Source organism: Cololabis saira, chromosome 17, assembly GCF_033807715.1.
Source record: "Cololabis saira isolate AMF1-May2022 chromosome 17, fColSai1.1, whole genome shotgun sequence".
NCBI lineage: Eukaryota > Metazoa > Chordata > Actinopteri > Beloniformes > Belonidae > Cololabis > Cololabis saira.
In genome coordinates, this window is record NC_084603.1 from 15,919,610 (window position 1) to 15,947,596 (window position 27,987).

At 46.4% G+C, this 27,987-nt stretch overlaps 1 protein-coding gene across 1 annotated transcript in view; it reads right to left on the reverse strand.

Moving 5' to 3' along the window:
* LOC133463632 (serine/threonine-protein kinase 32C-like) overlaps positions 1 to 27,987 on the reverse strand; it is a 209,542-nt gene that overhangs the window by 47,355 nt on the left and 134,200 nt on the right. Inside the window, 1 exon segment of the mRNA XM_061745276.1 lies at positions 10,024 to 10,197. Coding sequence (XP_061601260.1) covers positions 10,024 to 10,197 — 174 coding nt within the window.

Here is a 27,987-nt window from a genome sequence, read left to right on the forward strand (position 1 = left end):
AAGTGAGAATTACATGTTGGTGCAACGTGTCTGGTGTGTGTCGGCAGAAGTCTCTGATCTCCTTGATGCCTTCGCAGGATATTACAGCGAGAACCGTCCCCCAATATTTACCTCCGCTCTGATTCACTCTGCACAAGAACGGAGACGCCGTTCTTTCAGCGCCAGCTGATCGAACAAGTGGAGCTTTGAACATGTGAAGAGCATCGAGCGACCCGCGGAGAAGACAACAGAGGAGGAGAAGAGACTCTCTCAGGACTAATTTTACTTCCTCACGGGCACGGCGACAGCTGACTGTTGCTAGGAGACCAGAGACCATTCCTCCTTCCGCTGCTGTAACAAAATAATTGTAGGGTGTTTTTTTTTTTAAACTTACAAGGTAAAACAAACACAGTAGAGCTGTGCCAAGGAGTCGCAAAGAGTGGGGGTCAAGGCTCCGGGCAGACGTCTGCGTCAGCAAAATGATGCCAAACATCTTCATTCATTTACTGTCAGTCTTATTATCTAAGTGCAAACTTACTTTGCATGACTCAGTGTTCAAAATATGTGCGAGACTTAGGTAAATTCTAAAAGCGACAAACGCAGCAGCTCATTAATGATCAGTATCTCCACCTCCACCTCAAGCCTTCAAAATCTCGTCTCCAGAGTGCAGCCTGACCGATAACACGGCCTCTCCAGGTCGCTCTCGTGGATTTGATGGCATCATAAAGCAGCACAGTTCATGACAACAAGCTGGTCGCCAGTGAACAACTACATGGATATGGACTGACAGCCTGTGTGAGCAGACGACGTTGGGGGTCAGGTGCACTTCCGGCCGAGGGATGAACTTATGGCGCTTTTCCACAAGTAACTACTCAGCCTGACTCGACTTGCCTTGCCCTCGTTTCTTTTCCATCCAAAGTAGGCGGGGTTGGACCAAAGCTGCTGTGACGAACTCGATTGTGCGACACAAACGAAGAAGTAAGACGCCAAAGACAGAGAACATGGATGAGTTGATATATCTGATACTTGCTCTGTGGCTTGTATTCAATATAATTTAAAACAATGGAGGGAGAAAAGGCTTCAAGCTGTGAGTCGCTCTTGAAATTATGTCACATCCTGAGTCAGACATCTGATTGGCCAATCGCCTGACCAATCGGTGGCCTGTACAGTAGTGTGATGACGTCAGATAAAGCCCGACTCAGCCCACTTAGAACCTCGGCAGAGTAGTAACAGAAAAAGTATCTACTTGTCACGGTTTGGTTTAAAGGTGACCTATTATGGCATTTAATGTATATTTTAAACAGGCCTTGAATGTCTTAAAAACAATCTAAAGCTTGTTTTTTCTACATAAATCAGAAATCCAGCCTGTGGGCCCTGTCACTAGTTTTACCGCTTCTAACCTCTTTTTCTGCGCCTCATTTTTAGGGAAGGGGGGGGTATGATAATGAAGCTCTGTGCTGATTGGCTCCCTGAATGACGTGTAGCAGGGGAGGAGCATAAACCTGCTCCGCCAGAGCAGCCCGAGCCTGTAAATAAATACAACACTGAATTTTCACAAATGGCAACTTTATTGTTAAAAAAATAAAATATGAGTTGTATATAAATAACATTTATGCACTATTTCAGCTTGATCTGCCCGGCGGATGCTGAACGCTACCCCGGAGCCACGCCGGGCGCTAGGCGCACAGATCGTCTCCGGGGCGCATCGCCCGTTACCGGGGATCAAACCGACAGATTTCTCTGAAAATCTCGGAGGGTGAAGCTGGTCCAGCCTGGGACAGACTCCAGAAATCCCTGCTCCCAAAGCGGCTGGCAACCTGGACAATTTAGTCGGACGGACCGCGCTTTGGGAACCAGGAAGTTGGCTGGAGCAGCGCGCATCACCGCAGCTTTAACCGGGGAATCTGACCGGTTCCGACCGGCCGGGACCGCAGGAACCCGCCTGGACTGGTAGCAGGGACTCCCGGGGACCGACCAGCGCAATTTCAGCCGGATCTGCCCGGCGGATGCTGCGCGACGGGCGCTGCAACCCCACGGCGGCGCACAGATCGGCTCCGGAGCGCATCCGTGGCGCATCGCCCGTTACCGGGGATCAAACCGACAGATTTGGCTGAAAATCTCGGAGGGTGAAGCTGGTCCGACCTGGGACAGACCCCCGAGGACCCAGCTCCCAAACCACCCGGGAACCTGGATGATTTAACCCGGATCCGCTCTGCCGCGGCGCCGTGTCCGTCTGGCTGAAGGAAGGACCGCTCCAGCAGCGGAGAGAGTTGGTTGTGGGCGTGGTTTCAGCAGCGGAGGACACCGAGGGCGTGGTTTGCATTTTGGTGACGTAAAGAAAATGCACAAATCCAAACGGCTCACAGAAACCACGTGACACTGGGGGACTCTGTAAGGTGGGGGGGAGCAGACCTTGCAGATTTTCATGGGGTATCATCTTTTCTGTGTTGGCAGGGTGAGGGGAGACCACTTTAAATATGTTAAAACAAGAAAAAACGTGTTTTTCATAATAGGTCCCCTTTAAAGGTATAGTCCTTGATGTTGGAGCGCTAGCAAGATTTGAAAGTGGCACCTCCTCTAAGCCCGCCCACCTCCTCCCCCTCCCGTCAGCGCTCCGTCCAAAGCCACGCCCCCACAAACTTTGGGGAACACGCTTTTGCAGGAGTCGAGTTTTCCAGGACATTTTGGACAGCACATTTTCAACAAAACTACCCCATGTCTCATTCACCTGTAAGCGTGGCCGGTTTTGGGGCAGGGGGGGGCTGTGCCCACCCAAACGTGCGTCCTGCACACCCAATCAAAGTTATGGGGATCCTTTATTTTTTTATAATTTAATTTTTTTATAAATATAAAAAAATATCACAGAATATCTGTACTGTTTCTGATTGGATGGGCACTGCGCATCATTTTTAGACACAACAATGAAGGCATACCGCAAAAGTTGTGTCTCGGCGGAGGTACGGGTGGGGGGGGTTACACTGGGACACTCTGAGCCCAGGAGGACCCGTGGGTAGTGGACACAGGGGCTGGAAGCAGAGTGCGCGCATGGGACAGAGGGAGGTGTGGGCGGGGCTTAAAATGAAGGCATCTTATTGGTTCTTTCCCCCCTGCTAATCCTCTGGTCCTCTGACCAATCCGTGCCATTCGGACCGCAGAAGCGGTCAGAGAGGTCGGATTTCTTTCTTTCCTTTTTCTGAACACATTATTCACTGGCTACTCTCAGGATGGAAGGACCATTTCACCCAGTATAACAATAAATGTTTTTGAATACGATTACAGACTATACCTTTAAAAGGCATCAAGCCACCTGAGCAACCCTTTTAGGCGTTGTCTCAAATACAGAGCAATGCCAGTTTTTGGAGTATTTTGGCTCCTGAGCTGATTGGATTCGCTCATGCAACCTGGCAACTGGTGGCAGCTCCACCTCCACCTGCCTCGTAAGCATGTAATTACTACGGAGAGTCTGTGTGACGGGCAGAAAAGGACGACGGATGATTTCCCTGAGCCCTGCTGAAATGATTGGGGGGTGGTACTGATGTTTGAGCAGATCGGTCACATTTCTAACCCAAGCATCTGTCACACACTTCCCATCGCACTTCGTATTTTCTGCACGTTCAGGAGGTTTTTCAAAACTACCTGTCAGGTAGAGATGCAAATCAGATCCAGTCCTGCTACATTAGCATCCATCCTTTTATTTATTTATTCTTTCCCTGCGATGATGAGAGGATTTTAGTATGTTTTTGCAAACACACACACACACACACACAAATGCTGTATATTCTTGGTAATGAAAACCCAAGTGCATGTTCAGTGTAGCAGGTATGTGGACGATGTATTTAGCTGTGATTTAAGGAAAAACCAAGTGAAATGGGAGACACAGGACCAGTGAGTCAGACGGTGGAGTGTCACTCACCGTTTCCAGCTGTGTGCTTGCTGGCAGACACGCTGGTGTGTATATTGCATACAGCATCCACCCCTGCATTGGAACCTAAAAATAGCCCCGGTGAGGCTGCGTTCAATCATGCGTGAACCGGCTCGTGAGCCGCAACATAATGTGGAGATCAATCCCGGGGGTTTATTTCCGTCGTCTTATATATATATCTGGATTCAAACCCCGTGAAATGCAAAAGTGAAAATAGAAATAAAAGTAGTGGTGAGAGCACGACGAGCCTCAGCAACAAGAGAGCAGTGATTAGACCTTTCTGTCTGGGATCCTTAATTTTGATAATGCAGTTGGAGCATGCACCATCTTTCAAGTCTAACATTGTACAGAACTGCACAAAATACTAATATAATAACATTATAATAATGTAATAGTAATACTAATAATAATAATAATAATATTACTATTATTTATTTTATTTTTTTCTAATTAAAAATGTAGCCAATGCAAAAAAACTAAAATAAAAAATCATGTGGGCAACGCTAAGTACCCCGTTCCTGCTTCAGTAGGATTTCAGATGGTAAAAGCTGCTAATCCTAAACCCTTGATGAATGATTTGTGCAGACCTCTACAAATGCAGATGTTTTAGGCCAGGGATCGGCAACCCGCGGCTCTAGAGCCGCATGCAGCTCTTTAGCGCCGCCCTAGTGGCTCCTGGAGCTTTTTCAAAAATGTTTGACCTTTTTTTTTCCTTTCTTTCTTCTTTTTTTTTCTTTTTTCCTTTTTTTCTCTTTTTTTCTCTTTTCTTTTTTTTCTTCTTTTTTTCCTTTTTTTCTTTTTTCTTCTTTTTTCCTTTTTTCCTCTTTTTTTCTTCCTTTTTCCTTTCCTTTTTAATCTTAACATTTCGATTTTTTTTCTCAACATTTAGACTTTTTTCTCGAAATTTTGACTTTTTTCTCAACATTTCGACTTTTTCTTTACATTTCGACTTTTTTCATGAAATTTTGACTTTTTCCTCGGCATTTCGACTTTTTTCTCAACATTTAGACTTTTTTCTCGAAATTTTGACTTTTTTCTCGACATTTCGACTTTTTTCTCAAGATTGTACTTCAACTTTAATCTTGACATTTCAACTTTTTTCTCGACATTTCGACTTTTTTCTCGACATTTCGACTTTTTTCTCGAAGTGCATAATAAAAAAAAAAATTCTTCCCCCAGTTATAACGAATATAGAAACATGCAGCATGTGTTGTCTTCCTTCTAAGGCTGATACAAGACTTTTCATTTTTTGCGGCTCCAGACATATTTGTTTTTTGTGTTTTTGGTCCAATATGGCTCTTTCAACATTTTGGGTTGCCGACTGGAGCACACACACAATGCCAGGAGGGAAAAACATAAGCAATGGTCTTAGAGACATGATAGTTGCTGCACATCAATGCGAGAATAGCAGCAGGGCCATTTCCAAGTAATCTTGAGTTCATCAATCTAAGCGGGGGAAAAAATCTCAACAGACTTCCCAGGAAGGAAGGATATTCCAACAAATCTACCCCCCTAAAGAGCAGCTTGCTGCACTGTTACCACGGTCAGCATGTTATCATGTTACCATCTCTGCACAGAGCGTTAAGCTGAGGCATGACCAAGTCTTACGCCTTTGAAATGTACTGATTTACATTTTTATAGGATTTGCACATGCGCACAGAGGCAACAACAAGCACACAAACACACCATTGTTTAAAGAAAGAAATGTAGCTCAGATAAGGTTTTGAACACTGTTCAAATATTCTTTTCCAGCCATCTGTGGCACAAAATCTGGAGCCGTGGGCCACACACACACACACACACACACACACACACACACACACACACACACACGCACACACACACACACACACACACACACACACACACACTGACGACCACTTGCAACACCGATAATGAAAGGATTTGTTTTCCATCTGAAGTAAAGACCGAGTCTGAGGCTTCGGGGCCGACGTGAAAATAAAATCCTGAAACAAAATTCAGATTTCCATAAATAATGAATCACTTCTAAACTAGGTCATGACCCGTAAAATGTTAAAAAGATGCTCTTAGTTTTTAATGTTCGCACTCAGTCTGCACAATAAGTTTTAGAGAAAAGCAAAGGAAGGACAGTTAAAGTCGAACATGACGAAGCGTCTTCGGGGACCTGGAGGACGCCGTGATACTGAACTACTGGGGGGCCGACGATACGACAGTAAAGGTGGCTGTAGCCTGAAAAACTGCTTTTAATCCAGTTAGAATGTCACTTTGTGGTTGTAGCTACGTGCTTCCATCATAAAACGTGATGAGGGTTTTCTCTCCGGTGATAAAACTCACTAATAATAATTTCTACTCTTCTTCTCACTGCAGTGTATTTACTGCTTTTACTGCAGTTTTAAGTAACATAAGCCCCACAGCTCGTTTGTGTTGTACTGTTTGGAAAAAGCCTGCAGCAGCAAACATCTGTTATGTGTTGTTGTATTGATTACGTTGGTATACTAATACACTATATCGATCTCTTGCAGCGGTGAAGGTGGATTTACTTTATTGAGGAAACAGCAATTTTGTGAGTTAGTTTGTCTTCGCTTCCCGCATCTGCAGGGTCGTAGAGGGGGCGTGGGATGTTGCCCAACCAGTTTACATATACACGAATCCGGCGACCGGTTTATGTGTGCCGCCATCTTGCGGCGGCGCCATTCCTGCGGTGACAGGTGTCAATTTTTTACGAGTATTTATTCCTATGTAGTTTATTTCGCACAAGCACCCAATACACTGTACAGTGAGTGATGCTGCATCCCGTTCTACTCCGAACATGAGAGCAACTTCAGACAAGGAAAAGTGCAATCTAGTCGTCCAAGCCTGACTGCACTTACATAAACACGCCTGACATGACAGCAGTAACGTTATGGCGACTTACTTAGTGAACGATTACTCTTAACTTTTAATCATATTTAACACTTTTACATCAGTGTTTTGTGAAACACGTAGTTCTTACACTTTGTCATTCTCACTTTCATTCAAGTGAGGCTGGTCTGTAAACACCGGCGCCCCATGGCTAATGTTAAACTAAGCGCTCTAACATTAATGTTAGACTATTTTAACTGTAACATAAGGTGTGGGGTTCATATATTGATATTAAGACACCCGTCTGTGGCAGGCATCAGTATGTTCCATGCACTGTGACAAACTTGGACTGAAAGTCGTGAACACCGGCTCGGAAACTGATTTCTGAGTTGCACAGGATTAGCGTTACATGGCTAGCGAGTAACGGTTAAAGTTAGCTGTTGGGCTATGCTAACCTGAATGCTAGTCATCTTGACATGGAGAGAATGACAATTTGTAAATACTTACTGTACTGTTTTTATTTGGGACAAAGTCCTTTCTGTGGATGTTTTGTATCCACCTTTGGCGAACACCTTGGTCCTCGTCACGCCCAGGAAATCGGTGTAATCCGTACGGTCTGGCACAAGGACAGTCCTCGTTTGGTAATGGACTGTGTGTTTTGCATAACGTTTTTTTCCAGATTTGTAATTTTCCACTGCTGTTTGAACAGCCAAGAACGGCACAAGTCCTCCCCGAATTCCGAGACATTTTAAACTTAAAGCACTCCACTTTTGGGGACCCTTTCATTCAAAAGCGCTGAAATACAAATACATTAAGAGAGTCTGGCAGGGAGCCACCGCCGCAGTAATGGCGGCCGCTCAACTTCCGTTTTTTGCTGGATTCGTTTGTATATGTGCTCTGTGGGAGGTTCTCCAGGAATATGGGACGCTGGAATCCCTTGTACGGGCTGTCCGGTCCTTCTATCTGGTGTCAGAGCTTGCTCCACATTGTAGACTGGAAGTTGGACCAGTTTCCCGTTACTCCCGGTGCAGCCAAAGAACAGAGGGGTTCCGGTTTTGGTGGCCTAGGAATTGGGTTTCTGCTCTTTGCAGATGACGTGGTGCTATCGACTTCATCAGACCAAGACCGCCAACTCTTGCTGGAGCGGTTCCCAGCCGAATGTGAAGCGTCTGGGATGAGAATCAGCACCTCTAAATCCCAGGCCATGGGTGAAGCGCTCTCGCCGGGTCGGGGATCAGACACTACGCCAATGAGAGGAGCTCAAGTATCACAGGTTCACGAGTGAGGGAAGAATGATGCAGCAGATCGACAGGTAGATTGGCGGACTCTGTCACGATCGTAGTGAAGAAGGCGCCTTGCCGAAAGGTGAAGCTCTCCATTCAGTTGGTCTATGTTCCCACCGAAAGATCGTGGATACAAACAGCAGAAATGAGCTTCCTCCCCATGTAAAAAGCTTGATCATGCGGAAGGGGATTCAGATTAGAGCCGCCGCTCCGCCGCATTGAGACGAGCCAGATGAGGAGGCTCAGGCATCTGGTGAGGATGTTTCCCAGACGCCTCCCTAGTGAGCTTTTACTGGTCATGTCCAACCGGTCGGAGACCCTGGAGAAGACCCGGGATGCGCTGGAGGGACTATGTCTCTCGGCTGGCCTGGGAACACCTTGGGAACCCCCCAGATGAGCTGGATGAAGTGGCCTGGGAGAGGGAAGTCTGGGCTTCCCTGCTTGGGCGACCGCCCCATAACCTGACCTCGGATAAGCGGAGGAAAATGGACGAATGTCATCTGCTATTGTTATGATATTTTGATGTTACCGTATTTTTGCGACCATTAAGCGCATATAAACGTCTTATTTTTTTTTTTAAATGTGCCGCGCGCCCATTGACGCAATGCGCCCATTGTATTATTTAAAGGCTGATTTATGGTTCTGCGTTACACCAACGCAGAGCCTACGGCGTAGGGCTGCGTCGACTTAACGCGCATCCATAAGGCGAACGTAATTGAGGCCACCAGGAGAACGTTAAAGGGGGAAGGGGGGCGCGTGAATTGCCTGTGATTGCCCGGCAGCTCCGTGGCAGGATACCTGGAGCGGCCTCTGAGGAGCTGCGCCGCAGAGGCGGGCCGGAATGCTGGATGAACCGCCGACCGAGCGGCAGCCCACGGTTTTCTGTTGAAGGATTGTAGATGCGTGGGCTGACGTGTCTGCTGGGTTGGACTGTTGTTCAGGTTTTTGCAAAAGCCGGCATCATTTCAGAGAGGCCGCATGGGACGGAAAATGACTCGGCTGCTCAGCACGGCCAGAGAGCTGCGGGCTCGTTCCCGTCGCAGCTGATCAGTTCTCCCGGTCTCAGCGCCATCAGGCTCGGATGAATGCAGAAACGGAGGATGAAGATTTTTCGATGGGTTTGATTAAAGCGACACTACGTAACTTTTCCACGTTAATATAATATTTCCAGAGTCATTGTGATGGTACATCAACTTCCAACAGGTTTAATGAACCTCTGTCATGGTCTGAGGGGTCTGTATCACCTTCACTGGCACTATGTAACTTTGAGGAGCATGGTAGGAACCCTGCCACACTACTGGTAAAACACTACCGCTTTTGTCCAAAGGAGCCGCCAAACTCAACAAAAGCTGAAAGTTACGTTGTGCTGCTTTAATGTAATAACTTAAATAAAGTACAATCAAACTAAGTTTTGCTCACGCTTTATTTTTAATTTATTTATTTTTCGCTCTATTTGTGTGTATTGTGCGCACAAATTTTCGGTCGGTGCGCCGTGTGTGTGTTTTAAATCCAAAAATGACACAAAAAACTGAGGGTGCGCCTTTCCACACGGCGGGCCGAATGGTCGCGAAAATACGGTACTCAAGTTCTCACGCTTCGCCGCCGCTAACAGTTTGGTTGTAGGTGGAGATTCTTTTGAACGGGAGGGAATGTGCAGTTAATGAGATTTTTACTTGGTTACATATTAGTTAGTGAGCATAAACTAATTCACCTCAATAAGTGTGGTCATTAAAAACTGTTGGACATTATTGTAGACAAACATATGCAAGCTAAAGTGTAAAGAAGAGAAGCTGATGCTTACTACTTCCTGTTATGAAATGACTGCGGGGGTTTAGAGTCAGTTCTGTAACAACCTAGAAACTGCTCATAAAGAAACAGGGAAAGTTTTCCTCCCTTGAAATGGAGCAGGAAAGCTTAAGCAGAGTTTTTATTGTCTGTCAGACCAACATGAACCTAATCAAGAGAAACTATCGTTCAACGAACTGCCCCCGACTAAGAGGAGAGAAAGAATGGTACCTGTGGATGATGTGCTGGCTCTGCAGGTAGTCCAGCGCCAGCGTCATCTCACACAGGTAGAGTTTGACGGCGTCCTCGCTGAACTGCACGTTCTGCTGCAGGTGGTAGCGCAGGTCTCCCCCCAGCAGGAGGTCCACCACCATGAACATGTCCTCCTCATCCTGGAACGAGTACCTGGGACCGGCAGATGACGACACTCGGTCACAGAGTCCATGGTGGAAGGAAGACACGTGCAAAGACTGAACACACGGTAGCAAACAAACACGCAGCATGTGGGATTGTGGGCTCAAGCGTGCAGGAAAACAGTCTACATTACACATGCAAAGCTGCTGTCATGCATGTTAATGGGAGCCCACACATGTAACAGGAACATGCCGGTGCATGCATCTTTCTCCTCGGCTGTACTTAAACCAGGGCTACTCAATAATAACATATCCGGGTGGGCCAGATTTTAAGATAAAAAAAATAAATGTCACAGCAAAAACTCAAAATCTTAACAAGAATATTCGTCTTATTTCTAGTTAAAATGTCTAATTTTTAGTCAAAAAATCTCATTACACTTAAAACAAGACTCATTACCAGAAAAATAACTTGTTATTGGACAATTTTCACCTGTTTCAAGTAAATTTTCACTTGAAATAAGTAGAAAAATCTGCCAGTGGGACAAGATTTATCTTCTCATTACAAGCAAAAAAATCTTGTTCCACTGGCAGATTTTTCTACTTATTTTAAGTGAAAATCTACTTGAAACAGGTGAAAATTGTTGTTTTTTCCAGTGATGAGTCTTGTTTTAAGTGTAATGAGATTTTTTTTACGAAAAAATGAAAAATTTTAAATAGAAATAAGACAAATATTCTTGTTAAGATTTTGAGTTTTTGCAGTGCATGTGTCCCGTCTGGGCGTTGGAAGGAAAGGAAAGATGATGTCAAAGAACGGCAGAGCTGGAGTGGGTCTCATCTGCTGCTCATCTGTGCTGGTATTTTAAATGTGACGTCACTCCTTCCCCGGTTGGTGGAAAAGCAGCCCAGCTCCCGCTGAAACCGTGTTTCCATTGATCGCCCCGTGCCTTTGTGGTGACTCGATCAGATTTCAGTCGCTCCGATTCTGCAGCTTCGGTCAGGTAACGCGGTATCCGTGATTTCTAACCTGCCTCTCGGTGATCGTTGAAGAGTTTCAACGTCGAGGCCATTTCCTTATTGTTCACATGAGTAAACTCTGAGGACTGCAGTTTGCACCGTGCCTCTTTCTGGCAAACTCTGAACATGACTCACATCCATTCTTATCAAAATATCATGCCAATCACCTGCATGAATGCAAAAAAATCAACATAATAGAAGAAGAAGGGGGGGTTGTTGATGATTTTAAGCTTGAAGAAAGCTTCGTCTTTGCTCGCTGCACTTTAAACGACGGTGTGTGTGGTCCACAAAGAGCTTCTGTCAATCATCACATGAACCCACTCAGCTCTCAGCCTTCTCTGTGGTGATTTGTAACACTTGACGAATCCACACACACACATAACGAGATATTAAACCACGCGAGTGAGCAAATTGTTTTGGTGCAACAAAGTCCTTATTACCCATCGTGGAGAAATAAAAAGTAAAAATTACCATATAAGAAGAGAAAAATGCAGAACGTTATCTAGCGGACACACAAACAGCACAAACAGCATGTTCCCATGAGCGAGATTACGAGCCTCGCAACTTAAGTGGAAGGAAGGAAAAGCTGCGCCGAGCAGAGAGCTCGCTGCATCGACGCAGTAGTCCCACTTTTCCTGGGCCTTCATCAGTAAACCCAGACGCCCCGACCCGTCAGAGACCGAGCGGCCTCACCAGTACTGGAGTTGAAGGGGGATGAGGGGGGATGGCATCCCCCCCTGAAATAAAAACAGTCCAAATCATCCCCCCTGTAAAACTGCCATCTCTCCTTTCCATCCCTTATGTCATTTCATCAATGAATGTGGTTTTACTGATATTTCAACATTTAGAGTCATCACCAGAAAAATAACTTATTTGACAATTTTCACCTGTTTCAAGTAAATTTTCACTTTAAATAAGTAGTAAAATCTGCCAGTGGGACAAGATTTATCTTCTTATTACAAGCAAAAAAATCTTGTTCCACTGGCAGATTTTTCTACTTATTTTAAGTGAAAATCTACTTGAAACAGGTGAAAATTGTTGTTTTTTCCAGTGATGAGTCTTGTTTTAAGTGTAATGAGATTTTTTTTACTAAAATGAGACATTTTAACTAGAAATAAGACAAATATTCTTGTTAAGATTGTGAGTTTTTGCAGTGATCCATTTTACTTATCCTGTGAAGGACAGAGTCATATTGATAAAGTTCAGAAACTTTTTTATTGTTGTGTTTTGATGTATTTGATGTAAGCCCAGTGGATATTTAAAGCTTACAGAAGGCTGCATTTAACTGCTGCTATGTCATTCCTGCAGTATTTCTGCAGGTTTTTTGGTCACTGCTATTATTTGTAATATATTATATTATTTGTAATCAGCACAAATTATCTGTCCCCATATGATCAAATCCACCATCCCCCCTGAATCTTTTTTACAACTCGAGTACTAGGCCTCACCATAGACACATAAACGCCTCATTGATCATATGGTCGGCCCGTCGCTGTGATACGTCACCGCTTCCGCCATATTGGATGTGGCAAATTTACCAGTAAACCAATTCATTAAAATGGACCGAACTTCATAAAGTGTTTTTAAAAAGGTTTTTTATGCTAATGTCCATCATTGATCCATTCACACACAAACACTAATATACAGGACTGTCTCAAAAAATTAGAATATTGTGATAAAGTTCTTTATTTTCTGTAATGCAATTAAAAAAATAAAAAAGTCATACATTCTGGATTCATTACAAATCAACTGAAATATTGCAAGCCTTTTATTATTTTAATATTGCTGATTATGGTTTACAGTTTAAGATTAAGATTCCCAGAATATTCTAATTTTTTGAGATAGGATATTTGAGTTTTCTTAAACTGTAAGCCATGATCAGCAATATTAAAATAATAAAAGGCATGCAATATTTCAGTTGATTTGTAATGAATCCAGAATGTATGACATTTTTGCATTACAGAAAATAAAGGACTTTATCACAATATTCTAATTTTCTGAGACAGTCCTGTATTTGGAAATCAAACAAGCACCAAAGATAACATTTCTATTCATTATTTTATGAAATATGATTATCGTCTTTGTTTTGCTCGTCCTTTTTTATTGTCTCTGAGTCTTCTTTCTCCTTGCTTCTGTATTATTCTTCCTCTTTCATACCATGTAATTCATGTATATAATCTAACTAATCTCATTGATTTATTATCACTATTATTACTTGATTGTTGTTCTTTTAATTTCTTTAAACACTGATAATGTCAGTGTTAATTTATCCAGTTAATTGCTTACACACTCTTTCTCTCTCTCTCTCACTGTCAACACACACACACACACACACACACACACACACACACACACACACACACACACACACACACACACACACACACACACACACACACACACACACACACACACACGTATATCTAAACAGCTATGCAACTGCAATTTATGTTTGCAGAGATTTTTCTGCATGTTTTCACTCTGCAACTGGTGCAGCCTCAGTTTGAAGACAGACACGACTTGTGACATCAACACAAAATGCTGATCGTCAATTCCTAACTGTGTTTCTTGAATGTGCCCCTCCGGAAAAAAACACATCCTTGGACCCAATCTGGATTTCATTTCTGATATAAGGCAGTTGGTACAATTCCATGCAGAAAATGCATGACTGCTGTAGCACGGCGAGTGCTACGGGGCCCGACCGACAGGATAGAGAGGACACAGAGTTTAGTGCAGAACCCTTTTATTTACTGGAACCTCACACCCAGGACACACGTGCACAAGCACCACGACCAGCAGCAGCTTCCCAGTCCTCCTTGCAGCTTCTCTGTCTCTCCCTTATAAGGCTGGCAGGGTGGAGAGGCTGACGGACCACACCTGTGTCCCGTCAGCCTGAGTGGCTGCAGCTCCTCCACCCTGCCACAACTCCGATTTCCATGAGAATCAATAACTCTTTTAAAACCCGAATATTGGCAATTAATTCTGCATTAACATTTCTGCATTTGTAGACGGTAGAAAGTACAAGGATAGCGAGATTTACAAGAAGGTGAGCAAAAAGCGCGCAAAACAGGATTTGTTTTGAATTTGGATACAGGAAGAAGAAGCGGAAATGACGGGAATTGCGTCATGACGTTCTCCACGCGTCGCTGGTTTGATCCAGATATCCCGAATGATTAATTACCATGTAAACGGAATATTCCGAATGTTTCAGTAACTGGAATATTAGCAATAACCCGAATTTTGACTGCATGTAATTGTAGTAAATGTAGTGAGGCGTCTTCTCCTGTCGCTCCTCTTGTTGCCACATCCAAGATGGCGGCAGCGTTGACGTGTGATTCAGCGCTCAGTGAGGCATCTACGTTTATGTGTCTATGGGCATCACTGCCAACGCCGAGCAGCCCCAGCAGATGGCGGGCCGCGGGATGTTGTCTGTCTTTGCCAGGGACTCATCACCACCACCTTTTTATCGCCTCTTTGTCACAGTCTGATACGCGGCGTCCAGCCGGCAGGTAAGTCTCCTCTGAGACGGCCCCCGCTATCGGCCCCAGTCCGCCGCCATCGCCGCCGTCTCCCTCAGGAGCCCAGATAGCTCGCTCTCCGGCTGTCACCTCCTTCCTCGCCGTTGCTGAGGTGACAAGTAGATGTCAGATAAGGACCAACAACAGCACGAGGAAGCTGCACCGCTGACAGGCCAAGAAACACCGCATTCATGTCCCGTTTAAGGCAAATACTTTACTTCAAATCAACTCAAAGTGAATTCTTAAATCCGACAGTCCTGAAAATTCGAGTTAAAAAGCTCTACTACCGTCTTGGAGATGAAATTAATTAAAGTGAAAGAACTGTAACAATGTAGGATGCTGCAGCTGAAAGGCCAACGTTTGAAAAGAGCATTTGAGGACATTTTCTGACTCTGCAGCAATAAAGTTCCTGGTTCGACTACCAGGAGGAGTTTCTGTGTCCTCCATTCAAGAGGAGGGACAGAGCAGACTTTACTCCCTTTTTCATCAGCCATTTTTCCACTGGCGCACTACCACTACTCCCCGGCCGGTTGCTCTCGTTCCTGTCTCGATACCGGCCGAGTGTCGACCTCCATTATTCACTCCTTTGCTGCATCATCCAACAGAGGCGGAGGGAAGAGCTAGCACGTTGTGTTTTTGTTTCAAATGTGCCTTTAAGGTATGTGTGCACAAATTAGGGTTTTAGCATCTTTTCAGAATGTAAAACTAATGAAGAATTGTAGTTTGTGAGCCCTTGTTCCCACTTCTCTCCTGTGATGGAGATATTAATCTTAGCCTCGAGCAGATTCATGTTTTGCGTTGCGAGAGTTTTGGCTCCGTTGTCACACATATCTGCAAGGACCTGTGATGAGAAACTTCAGTGTTTCGTCTTCATCCTGCATCCTAAAACTGGTTTTGACCCGCTGGCATACAAATGAAATCTACTGAAATTGGACCATCTCTCACCTTTTTATTCACGATAATTTACAATAAAACTCCAAATAAAGGCCCGGGCGTTTATTTGCTTAAATCGCTCAAATCAACCAGCATTTATTAATCGCGTGTCTCCGTTCAACCCAAATCTTATTTTGTGCCTTCGATCCAGCCAGATTTTCCGACTCACGCTCGTGTCCGGAACGCTCGTGAAGTATCCAAGCAAAGAGAAAAGAGAGAGGCAAAAAAGGAGGGGAAAAGAGGTGGAGAAGAGCTAGAGGCTATGAGCTCACCTCTTTTCCCCTCCTTTTTTTCCTCCCCTCTCGTTGATACACGAGCTGGTCGACTTCATAACGCATCATCAGTGAGGTCCCTCTAAAATTAAATAAATAGTCAAACTTTTCAATTGGCGAAGCTCTCGATTTACCGGTCAATCTACGCACCTACCCTCACCTATGGTCATGAACTTTGGGTAGTGACCGAAAGGACAAGATCGCGGATACAAGCGGCCGAGATGAGTTTCCTCCGCAGGGTGGCTGGACGCTCCCTTAGAGATGAGTTTCCTCCGCAGGGTGGCTGGACGCTCCCTTAGAGATAGGGTGAGGAGTTCGGTCACCCGGGAGGAGCTCGGAGTCGAGCTGCTGCTCCTTCACATTGAGAGGAGTCAGCTGAGGTGGCTTGGGCATCTGTACCAGATCCTCCTGGACGCCTCCCTAGGGAGATGTTCCAGGCATGTCCCTCCTCCCTAGGGAGGTGTTCCAGGCATGTCCCTCCTCCCTAGGGAGGTGTTCCAGGCATGTCCCTCCTCCCTAGGGAGGTGTTCCAGGCATGTCCCTCCTCCCTAGGGAGGTGTTCCAGCCATGTCCCTCCTGCCTAGGGAGGTGTTCCAGGCATGTCCCTCCTCCCTAGGGAGGTGTTCCAGGCATGTCCCTCCTCCCTAGGGAGGTGTTCCAGGCATGTCCCTCCTCCCTAGGGAGGTGTTCCAGGCATGTCCCTCCTCCCTAGGGAGGTGTTCCAGCCATGTCCCTCCTGCCTAGGGAGGTGTTCCAGGCATGTCCCTCCTCCCTAGGGAGGTGTTCCAGGCATGTCCCTCCTCCCTAGGGAGGTGTTCCAGGCATGTCCCTCCTCCCTAGGGAGGTGTTCCAGGCATGTCCCTCCTCCCTAGGGAGGTGTTCCAGGCATGTCCCTCCTCCCTAGGGAGGTGTTCCAGCCATGTCCCTCCTGCCTAGGGAGGTGTTCCAGGCATGTCCCTCCTCCCTAGGGAGGTGTTCCAGGCATGTCCCTCCTCCCTAGGGAGGTGTTCCAGGCATGTCCCTCCTCCCTAGGGAGGTGTTCCAGCCATGTCCCTCCTGCCTAGGGAGGTGTTCCAGCCATGTCCCTCCTGCCTAGGGAGGTGTTCCAGGCATGTCCCTCCTCCCTAGGGAGGTGTTCCAGCCATGTCCCTCCTGCCTAGGGAGGTGTTCCAGGCATGTCCCTCCTCCCTAGGGAGGTGTTCCAGGCATGTCCCTCCTCCCTAGGGAGGTGTTCCAGGCATGTCCCTCCTCCCTAGGGAGGTGTTCCAGGCATGTCCCTCCTCCCTAGGGAGGTGTTCCAGGCATGTCCCTCCTCCCTAGGGAGGTGTTCCAGCCATGTCCCTCCTGCCTAGGGAGGTGTTCCAGGCATGTCCCTCCTCCCTAGGGAGGTGTTCCAGGCATGTCCCTCCTCCCTAGGGAGGTGTTCCAGGCATGTCCCTCCTCCCTAGGGAGGTGTTCCAGCCATGTCCCTCCTGCCTAGGGAGGTGTTCCAGCCATGTCCCTCCTGCCTAGGGAGGTGTTCCAGGCATGTCCCTCCGGGAGGAGACCCCGGGGAAGACCCAGGACACGCTGGAGAGACTATGTCTCTCGGCTGGCCTGGGAACGCCTCGGACTCCCCTCGGAAGAGCTGGAGGAAGAGCTGGAGGAAGTGTCTGGGGCACTGGTCTGGGCATCTCTGTTGAGGCTGCTGCCCCCGCGACCCGGGAACGGATAAGCGGCGGACGATGGATGGATGGATGGACTTTTCAATTGGTTCAAGGTTATTTGTTTTTGTTTAGGTCGGCTATATTTACATAAGGTAGGATATTTTTTTGCCAAACAATGTTTGACCCGGTCTTTATTTGGGATGTTTAAAATAAAAAATATTTTGCAACATCTGGCAGATAATTGGGAAGTTTTATGGTATTGCACTCAGTTTCCGCCCAGACACCCAGGTGGTTATGACACATAATCCAGAGGCGGGAACAGGTTTTCCACAACATTTCCTCCTTTTGCTCATTACTTCCTCCAAACAACTTTTAGGTTATTCCTCAAATTGGATAAAAGCATTAAAATTGGTCCAGCATGCTTTGGGTCCGGGCAGCTTGTGCAGGTTGTAGCGCTGCCTTTAACCAGGATGGACAGCTGGAATAGGCTCCGGCAGACGCCCGTCACCCTGAATAGGGTTGATACGGGTGTAGCACACGGAGCAACAAACGCTGTTCACAAATGTCCTTCCACCTCTGCTCGGACGTCTGAGGCGTACGGAGCAAACAGGATTGAAAGGAGGACAGTCCCTGCAACACTTTGCACAAAAATACTTTCTTCCTGGACTTAAAGGAGAAATATGTTATTGAGAAACATAAACGTTATACTACCTTTATCTAATATTCGGCCGGCTGTACTGAGGAACACAGGCTTCAGACTGAGGACCGCCGTGCCGCCCCCTATAAAACATCCCACACTGGCAATCTGCGCGGGGGTTAAAGTAATGTCCAACCACTAATCTTGTTTTATGTGTGCCCTGCACTTGCAATGATCACGATTTATTGACTGGCGCTTCACACCGAGCACAAAGGAGTACGGATGAATATCTGGCAGTTATTTGGGGTCAGGGAAAAGCTGTTCCTGTTCATAAACACAAGGAGACCATTTGGAGAGGCCGGGACCGGACCGTCGCAGCAATGAAGAGAGGAGAGTCAACCAGCTGGAAAGAGCGCGAGGAACAGGCTGAAATAATCAGGCCACGATGACAAATGAGCCCTGGGAGGCAGGGGAGCAGGGAGGGAACGAGGAGGACATCCGGAGAGGAGAAACACTTTTGAAAGGACCACGAGCTTGGGATTCTGTTGACTCGAGCTGTCTGCAAAGTTTCGGTGGCCTACATAACCTGGATGACTGGATGGAGCCGGCCGCCCCGATCACAAGACACTCGCATCCTCCTCTGAGGATTCCTCCAACAACGGTGTGACTTTGCACCCCCCCCCCCCGTCATCCGCAGCCTCCGACCAGTCACCTGAAAATACAGTACCTTCAATGGCCCGCTTTCGCACAGTGCACCTAGAACTAGAATATGTCCTACAAAAAAGTTCCTCTTTCTAACTAGTGCAGAGAGCTGATAAAGAGAAAGTTTTAAAGGGGACATATTGAAAAATGTACTTTCTGTGCTCAAGGGTAAGACAACCCCATCACTTAAGCCTGAGTTATGGTTCTGCGTCAAAACGACGCTGTGCCTACGCCGTCGCGACGCCGTCATGAACTCTTCGGACTTCTCTGTCACTCCATTTCGCCGCAGTGCAGTACCCCCCGTGACCGCTAATTCGCGATCTTTTCCTGAATGGTTTATCCGACTTTTTCCGGTCACAGTGAATCAAAGAGATAAGGACAACTATTGTGCAAAAAAACAAAACCAAAAAAATCACACATACACGAAGAAAAGAGCGCTGAAAGTTCACGACTGGCTAATGATGGCTTGATCACAAATTTGCAGGGGGTCCAGGATCCCAAAAAGGTTGAGAACATCTGTCCTAGGTGGCTAGTGTGACTGCAAACCAAGGATGAACACGGTGTTCTTAATGTCATAAGGCATCAAACCATCTGAACCACATGAAATATGTGAAAAGGTAACTCGGTTCAACAGAAAAACGTCCATCATCTCTCTTCAGTCCTTCCTGTGCCTCAAACTTGCAATTTGCTACCAATTAATGCAAGAAATATGGCTAACAGCTCCACCACTAACCACTTTCCTACAACATCCAACACATATGAACCGAGTGCACATTATAACCAAAGAAACAAGCGTAAAGTGGAAGTTGATTGGCACGAGATCACCTCCCTCCGCCCAAATACAATCACGTTTTTGCACGGACCACAAAATCATCTATCATCCATTTGCCTATCCATACATTCCCCCCCACCAACCCATTACAGGGCTTGTTAAAACTGCTGACTGATTTGTTCCACAATCTCCCAAGACCTTGTTCCATCCAGGCCTTAAATCAATATTCCTAATGGAGGCTGAACAGGATAGGGAACATCCATCCTCACCACTATGAGGATTAGAGGCAGTGGAAGGGAGGCCCAGTTAAATCACCCCTTTTTCTCAACCCTTGGAAATTCATTAAGGACGGTTCAAAGGATTGTGTGAGCTTTGCAACCACTTTAGCGACCACTGTCGATGGTACAGCCCATTTGGGCAGGATTCACTGATGTGTCTTTACATCCTTTGGGGCAACGGGTGATGCATCTTCAGAGTCTTTTGTTGGTTATTCTTCAGGTAAAGGCCCAATCCCAATACTCCCCCTACTTTTCTTCACTAGCCCTACTTTCTTTCACTCGCCCTTCTTTTCTTCACTACCCCTAAAAAAGAAGGGACAGATTTTAGGGCACTTGAAATCTTCCCAGGGGTCTGTCCCAATACTCCCCCTACTCCTACTTTCAGCACCACCCCTAAAATCAGGAAGCTGATAGCCAAAAGCTGTTTTAATTTCAGCTGTAGCCCTGTTAATATGCCACTTTATGAAGTTTTAATATTTTTTCAGGCGTAAAAGTAACCGTTAAGATCCCCAACCTGGGCTCAGTTTATCCAAATAACCTGGTAAGAAATTTGACCCGATGTTTTTGGAGAAGAGCCGCCGGTCCGGAGCACCAGCAGCTCACGTACAGACGTGATCGCTGGGTCAACCTGCGCCGTCGTTCCGGGGAGAAACCTGCAGCTCTGTGGAGAATTACAGCTGGCTGAAATAAATCATTTAGGAAGATAAACGTTGGTTTAATAAAGGAAATCTAACAGTTGTAGCTAAATTTGCTCCGAATATTTCGGATTTCTGCCTGCCCGGCTCGGGAGCTGATTTATGGTTCCGCGTTAAATCGACGTAGAGCCTACGGCGTAGGGTACGGCGTAGGGTACGGCGTAGGGTACGGCGTACGGCGCGAGTCGCCGCGTATCCTACGCCGTAGACTCTGCGTTGGTGTAACGCGGAACCATAAATCAGCCTTTATTCCGGCGAGGTTGCCAAAACTGGCAAAAAAGTGATTATGTACATTCACTGAGTGAATATTATGAAAGTAAAATATATATTTCTCGCTAGAAATGTAATCAAAACTCATTTTTATGCAGAAACTAACTCGAAACATTGATTTTATTTACTAAAAAATAAGAAATGTTCGCCATGTTTTTTTTTTTTTTGGATTCAGTCCGCAAATGACGACGAAAAGCATTCTGGGAAGTTTTTCTAGCCCTCGATCCGTAGGGTGCATCTGAAAACCCTCGCTCTGAAGGGACAGATTCATAACCACTCGCCCTCGTTATGTCCACTCCCCCTAGATGAAAAGAGGAATTGGGACACCACTACCCTCACGGGAACGCGCAAAATTTAGGGGAAGGGATGAAAACTAGGGCTAGGGGGAGTATTGGAACACGCCCAAAGTCTTTTAGAATCAGAATCAGAATCAGCTTTATTGGCCAGGTTCGAACATTGTCCAACAAGGAATTTGATTCGGTTATTTCGCTCTTTGGTAGTAAAAAAAAAATAAACAATAAACAAATAAACAATAAACAAATGTGGTATTACTATATACATATAAACATTTTAACATTTTAAGGTGCAGCAGTTTGAGGTAGTGATAAAAGAAGGATAGTTCTGAATAAAAATAAGAATAAGTATAAGTATAACCTATATACAATTTTAACAGACAAATTATACAAAAAATACAAAAAATTATACAAAAGGAAGTACAAAAGTGAGAGGTGCAGCAGAGTGAGGCAGACATGATTATTAAAGAGGGTGCTGGATGATTTTTATTGCACGTGTTTGGTTACTCTGAGACTTATTATTTGTGGGAGTCCATCAGAGCAACCGCTTGCGGGAAGAAACTGTCTTTGTGTCTGGAGGTTTTGGCGTACAGTGCTCTGTAGCGCCGTCCAGAGGGGAGGAGTTGGAACAGGCGGTGTCCCGGGTGTGAGGGGTCTGCAGAGATTCGACCTGCCCGTTTCCTGGTCCTGGACCGGTACAGGTCGTCGATAGATGGGAGGTTAGTCCCAACTATCCTCTCTGCAGTCCTGATGGTCCGTTGCAGTCTGTGCCTGTCTAGTTTGGTGGCTGATGCAAACCAGACAGTGATGGAAGAGCAGAGAACAGACTGGATGATGGCAGTGTAAAAAGTGATCAGCAGCTGCTGTGGCAGGTTGAACTTCCTGAGCTGCCGCAGGAAGTACAACCTCTGCTGCGCCTTCTTCCTGACAGAGTTGATGTGGGTGGACCACTTCAGGTCCCGGGAGATGGTGGACCCCAGGAACTTGAAGGAGTCTGTGGAGGAGACGGTGCTGTTGAGGATGGTGAGGGGGACGAGTGGCAGTGGGTTTTTCCTGAAGTCCACTGTCAACTCCACAGTCTTGAGCGGGTTCAGTTCCAGGTGGTTCCGACCGCACCAGTGGACCAGCTGATCCACCTCCCGTCTGTACGCGGACTCGTCACCTTCCCGGATCAGGCCGATGACGGTGGTGTCATCCGCGTACTTCAGGAGCTTCACAGAAGAGTCCCCTGAGGTGCAGTCGTTAGTGTAGAGGGAGAAGAGCAGTGGTGAGAGGACGCACCCCTGAGGGGCGCCAGTGCTGATGGTGCGGGTGCTGGATGTGATGCTCCCCAGCCTCACCTGCTGCCTCCTGTCACTCAGGAAGCTGGTAATCCACTGACAGGTGGGGGCAGGCACGGGGAGCTGGGTGAGCTTCTGGTGGAGGATTGCGGGTGCGATCGTGTTGAACGCCGAGCTGAAGTCCACAAACAGGATCCTTGCATAAGTCCCTGAGGTGTCGAGATGACGCAGGATGTGATGCAGTCCTATGTTGACTGCGTCATCCACCGACCTGTTTGCCCGGTAGGCAAACTGCAGGGGGTCGAGCAGGGAGCCTGTGGTGTCTTTCAGGTGGCTCAACACCAGCCGCTCAAAGGTCTTCATGACCACAGACGTCAGGGCGACGGGTCTGTAGTCATTTAGACAAGTGATGGTGGGTTTCTTGGGGACTGGGATGATGGTGGAGCGTTTGAAGCATGAGGGCACCTCACACAGCTCCAGGGACCGGTTGAAGATCCTTGTGAAGGTGGGAGCCAGCTGCTCGGCGCAGGCTCTCAGGCAGGAGGGCGACACGCCGTCCGGGCCAGGAGCCTTCCTGATCTTCTGCCTTTTGAACAGCCGACACACTTCTTCCACAGAGATCTTCAGTGCAGGCAGGGTCTTGGGTGGGGGGAGGGGGGTAGACAGAGGTGGGGGGGGTTGGCTGAGGTGAGGTGTGAAAAGGTGGGCAGTGGGGGGGGAGGGGGGGGATGGTGGAGGTGTAGCTGCAGGGGGGGAGGGTGAGGGGGGGGGAGGTGGTGATGATGAAGGTGATGATGATGAAGGTGATGATGATGATGATGATGAAGATGAAGATGATGAAGGTGATGATGATGATGAAGATGATGAAGGTGATGATGATGGTGATGATGATGATGGTGATGATGATGAAGGTGATGATGATGATGATGATGATGATGATGAAGGTGATGATGATGGTGATGATGATGATGGTGATGATGATGAGTCGAACCGGCAGTAAAAGCTGTTAAGCTGGTTGGCGAGTTTGCGGTTGCCTGCAGGGCGTGGAGCTGGTCTTTTGAACCCAGTGATGTTCTGCAGGCCTCTCCACACAGACGAGGGGTCAGGGTTGGCAGAGAGGCGATTCTGCAGCCGTTCACCGTAGGATCGCTTCGCCTTCCTGATTTCTCTTGTCAGTGTGTTTTTGGCCTGCCTGAACAGGGCTCGGTCGCCACTCCTGTAGGCCTTCTCCTTGTCTCTGCGTAGTTTTCTGAGGGTCGGAGTGAACCAGGATTTGTTGTTATTGTATGTGCAGAACGTCTTGGTCTGCACACACATGTCCTCGCAGAAACTGATATACGATGTAACAGTATCAGTCAGTTCATGGAGATCTGAGGCCGCAGCTTCAAAGACACTCCAGTCGGTGATCTGAAAACAGTCCTGAAGCTCCAGCTTTGACTCCTCAGTCCACTTTTTAACAGTATTAACTACAGGCTTCGAGGTCTTTAATTTCTGCCTGTAGGGAGGGATGAGGTGGAGCAGACAATGGTCAGAGTGACCAAGAGCTGCGCGGGGAACAGAGCGGTATGCATTCTTTATGACGGTGTAACAATGGTCCAGAGTCCGCGTGTCCCTGGTGGGACACGTGACGTGTTGTCTGAATTTCGGGAGTTCGTGAGTGAGGTTTGCTTTGTTAAAGTCCCCCAAAACAATAAAGAATGAGTTCGGGAGTTTTTTCTCCAGGTCTGTTATCTGATCGGCGAGACACTGAGTGGCTTCAGCCACACACGCGTCGGGTGGAATGTAAACGCCGACCAGAACAAAGGATGAAAACTCCCGCGGTGAATAAAATGGTTTACAGTTCACAAAAAGTGTCTCTAAGTGAGGACTGCAAGAAACTTTTAGCACTGTGGCATCTGTGCACCAACCTTCGTTTATATAGAGGCAGACCCCGCCGCCTTTTCGTTTCCCTGATGATTCCTTGCAGCGATCCGCTCGGATGAGCTGGAATCCCGGCAGCCGTACTGCGCTGTCCGGGACGAGATCACTGAGCCAGGTTTCCGTGAAGCAAAAGGCGGCAGATCTGCTAAAATCCTGGTTCCTTGTGATGAGCATAAGAAGCTCATCTATTTTGTTAGTAAGGGATCGGACGTTTCCCAGGTGAATGGAGGGGAGCGCGGTTCGGAATCCTCTCTCTCTCAGACGCACAAGGGCTCCGGCGCGCTTCCCCCGCTTGCGTCTCCTGTAGAGCCGGTAAACAGCGGCTGCTGCTCCGATCAGAATCTCCTTAAAGCTGTCCGGATCGGAGAAAATTGGGCAAGATGTGCCGGGAGAGGACTTCCTAATATTAAATAGCTCTTCTCTGCTGAAGGTGACCCGTGAGGGGCAGCAGAAAACAGGAAAAATAAACAAAAAGCAGAAGAAAAACAGAGAGCGAAAAACCGTGGCGGCCATAGGCGGCGCCATCTTACAACAATGACTGTAAGCCACTAAACAGGGGAGGAAAATGGCTGTCGCTGGTTATTCTCTGGGGAAAAAGTGACCCTTGCACTTTAGGGTTTTAAACATAACCAAGGGAAAGCGGAAATCTGTGTCTGTGTTGTAAATCCTTCCCAGGATTTGTCTGGATTTGGGGTGCGCGCAGCAGATGATAGTTAATTTTTCTTCCTCCCCTGAAGTAATTCGTTTCCGAGAACCCTCGACTCCTACGCGGGGGAACAGTCGCGGCAATTACCGTGGGTTGCAGCCTTAAACACCCGGCGAGCTTTAGGCGGCCTTCACCCGGCTGACGGGATTCAGCAGCTTCCCAATGCGTTTCCTCTGAAAACGGCCGCTTTCGAAAGTGGAGCAAAATCCAGGATGACTCAATGAAAGCGGAACCTCGTTTCCAGACACAAAGCGAGAGGCCGTGTGTGGGTAGCCACGGGCTGCAGGATATCTTACAAATCCTCTTAGTCTGCACATCTTTTATTTGACGGAAGAGAAAAAAATCAATGCCAAATATTTCCTATGTCTGTTATGACCACCCATGACCCCCCCCCCACCGCCACATCCTCTGTGATTGTGGGAATCATAACTTCCACTGTACTCTCTCTGACGCTCCCTCCTGGCCGTCTATCAATAAAAAACACTCCTGTGAAGCTTCATCAAAACTGGCATTTCTCATGAGTTGCAGCTTTTTTATTATTTGCTTTTAGGAATTGGCAGTTCCCACTCCCCCCCCCCAGCTGGTGTGCTGCGCATCCATTAATAATGTACTGAAAACTCAAATACCAAGTGCCAGAAATCGTAATATTCCATTTGAGAAGCCAATGGATGAGGCAAACCGGCAGATTTCCCAGAGAAGCAACATGCCCAACACATACCCCTTTTCCACCAAACTGGTTCCAGTGCTGGTTCTGGTTCACAACTCATTCAACTTGCGAACCAGCTGAGAACCGGTTTGTTTTTCCACAGCTCGGGTGCTAAGGGGAGCCAAAACATTACGTCGCTGCAAACGTCAGTTATGTCGCTGCGTTTACCAGAGGTGTCAAGTAACGAAGTACAAATACTTCGTTACCTTACTTAAGTAGAAATTTTGGTTATCTATACTTCACTGGAGTAATTATTTTTCAGACGACTTTTTACTTTTACTCCTTACATTTTCACGCAATTATCTGTACTTTTTAGTCTTTACATTTTAAAAACAGCTTCGTTACTCTATTTCATTTCGGCCTTTAAAAAAAAAAATATCCAGTTAAATTGCGCCATCTGGATAGAGTGAATTTGGTTGTGGTAGGATGAGAAGTATAAACATAATACCATTCCGACACCCTATTGCAGTGGTCGGCAACTGGCGGCCCGCGGGCCAAAATTGGCCCGTCTCCAATAATATCTGGCCTGCCAGATGACATTGAAATTCTGATAAATATATATATTTTTTTATTATTATTATTTACTATCACAAAAACAACAATTTCATAGAGAATTCAAAGCCTTTGTTTAGAAAAGATAAAATAAAATAAAATAAAAGTAGAATCTTCATGATTCCGGACGCACACAATTCTGTATAGTTCCCTGTCACCTGTAGCATAGGGGGGCCTTAATTAGAGGTGCACACAAATATTCAGGAGTGACGTAGGCACAGACTCCCGCAAAACTCCTGAAGCTGTTGAAATGGTAAGACGTATGTGTCGGTGCTCTTCGTTTTATGCAAGCTAGCTTGCTTTAAAGTGATTTGTTGTGGTTTAAACTGTGAAAAATACAACTGATAACTTACCTTGAGTTTTGCTGTTGGTCTTTTAAATGGTAAAACGTCCATTATATGTCTAAAAATACTAGGAAAATCTGCCTCATTTGCATATCCTCTCACTCGCTTCAGGAGAGCCTGCTGCTCCGTGTGCACGTACTGACTGTCCCCTATGCTGATGTTCATAGGTGCGTCATGGGTTTTTCATGTGTTTAATGTCGTTCTGTGTATTTTAAAGAAGGACTGCAGTTGCTCCGAAAAAATTTGGCCCGAGGCCAAACTTACTTGCTGACCCCTGGCCTATTGGTTTGTACACGTCTGCTCTCTGAAACACATGTTAATGCTCAATAGTACACATAGTTATTTAATATATTTACATTATACTAAGATGCATTCATTTTCAATGGCTTTTGTCCTTAATGGCTTTTTCCCCCTTACATTACTTTTACTTTTATACTTTAAGTAGTTTTGAAACCAGTACTTTTATACTTTTACTTGAGTAAAAAACTTGAGTTGATACTTCAACTTCTACAGGAGTATTTTTAAACTCTAGTATCTATACTTCTACCTGAGTAATGAATGTGAATACTTTTGACACCTCTGGCGTTTACGCAAAAGTTGAAGCAACAACAACGTATTTGCTCTGATACGGACTTGTCCACGTACAGTAGCACCTCCGTGGACCATATTGCTAAAGGACTGGTTGTCTCCTCCAAAAACCACTGCTGCTTTGCTGCATCCAGATTAATTCAACGCTTATTTGAAAATGGCGTCCCCGTTTCCACGTAGCAAAAAACAGTGGTGTTTTCATGCTTTTTGGCCGTTCGTTTACACGAAAACGATAATTTCTGAAAACTCCGGCCAAAGTCGAGATTTTCAAAAACTCCGTCTTCACGTTTGCTTGTAAACAGAGGGAAATGGGAAATTTAGGCTTCAGAACGTCACATTATGCGACAGAAACGTCACCAGCGTCATGTGCGCGACCCGTGTTTACAATTTGTTTGGCCAAGTGTCATTTGTTGATGTTTTTTTCCAGGATTCTGATTGGCTAGCATGACTTTATCTTCTCGTTACACTGCCCCCTGTAGGTTTGGCTGCTCATAGCACCTTAACAGCGTATTTATTCATGCGGGTTCGTGTAAATTATGGTATTTTCAAAACGTAGAGGGGGAAATATCAGTTTTTGTAAATACCCGGCTATGTGGAAACGAGGCCTTGGTCTTAACAACTCCGACCCTGCGCTTATGAAAGCGGTTCTTTCCTCTAGCCCAGCAAAGAGTTGGTGCTACTTTGGAACCGGTTTTTCTGGCCTAGAGCCATTTCTT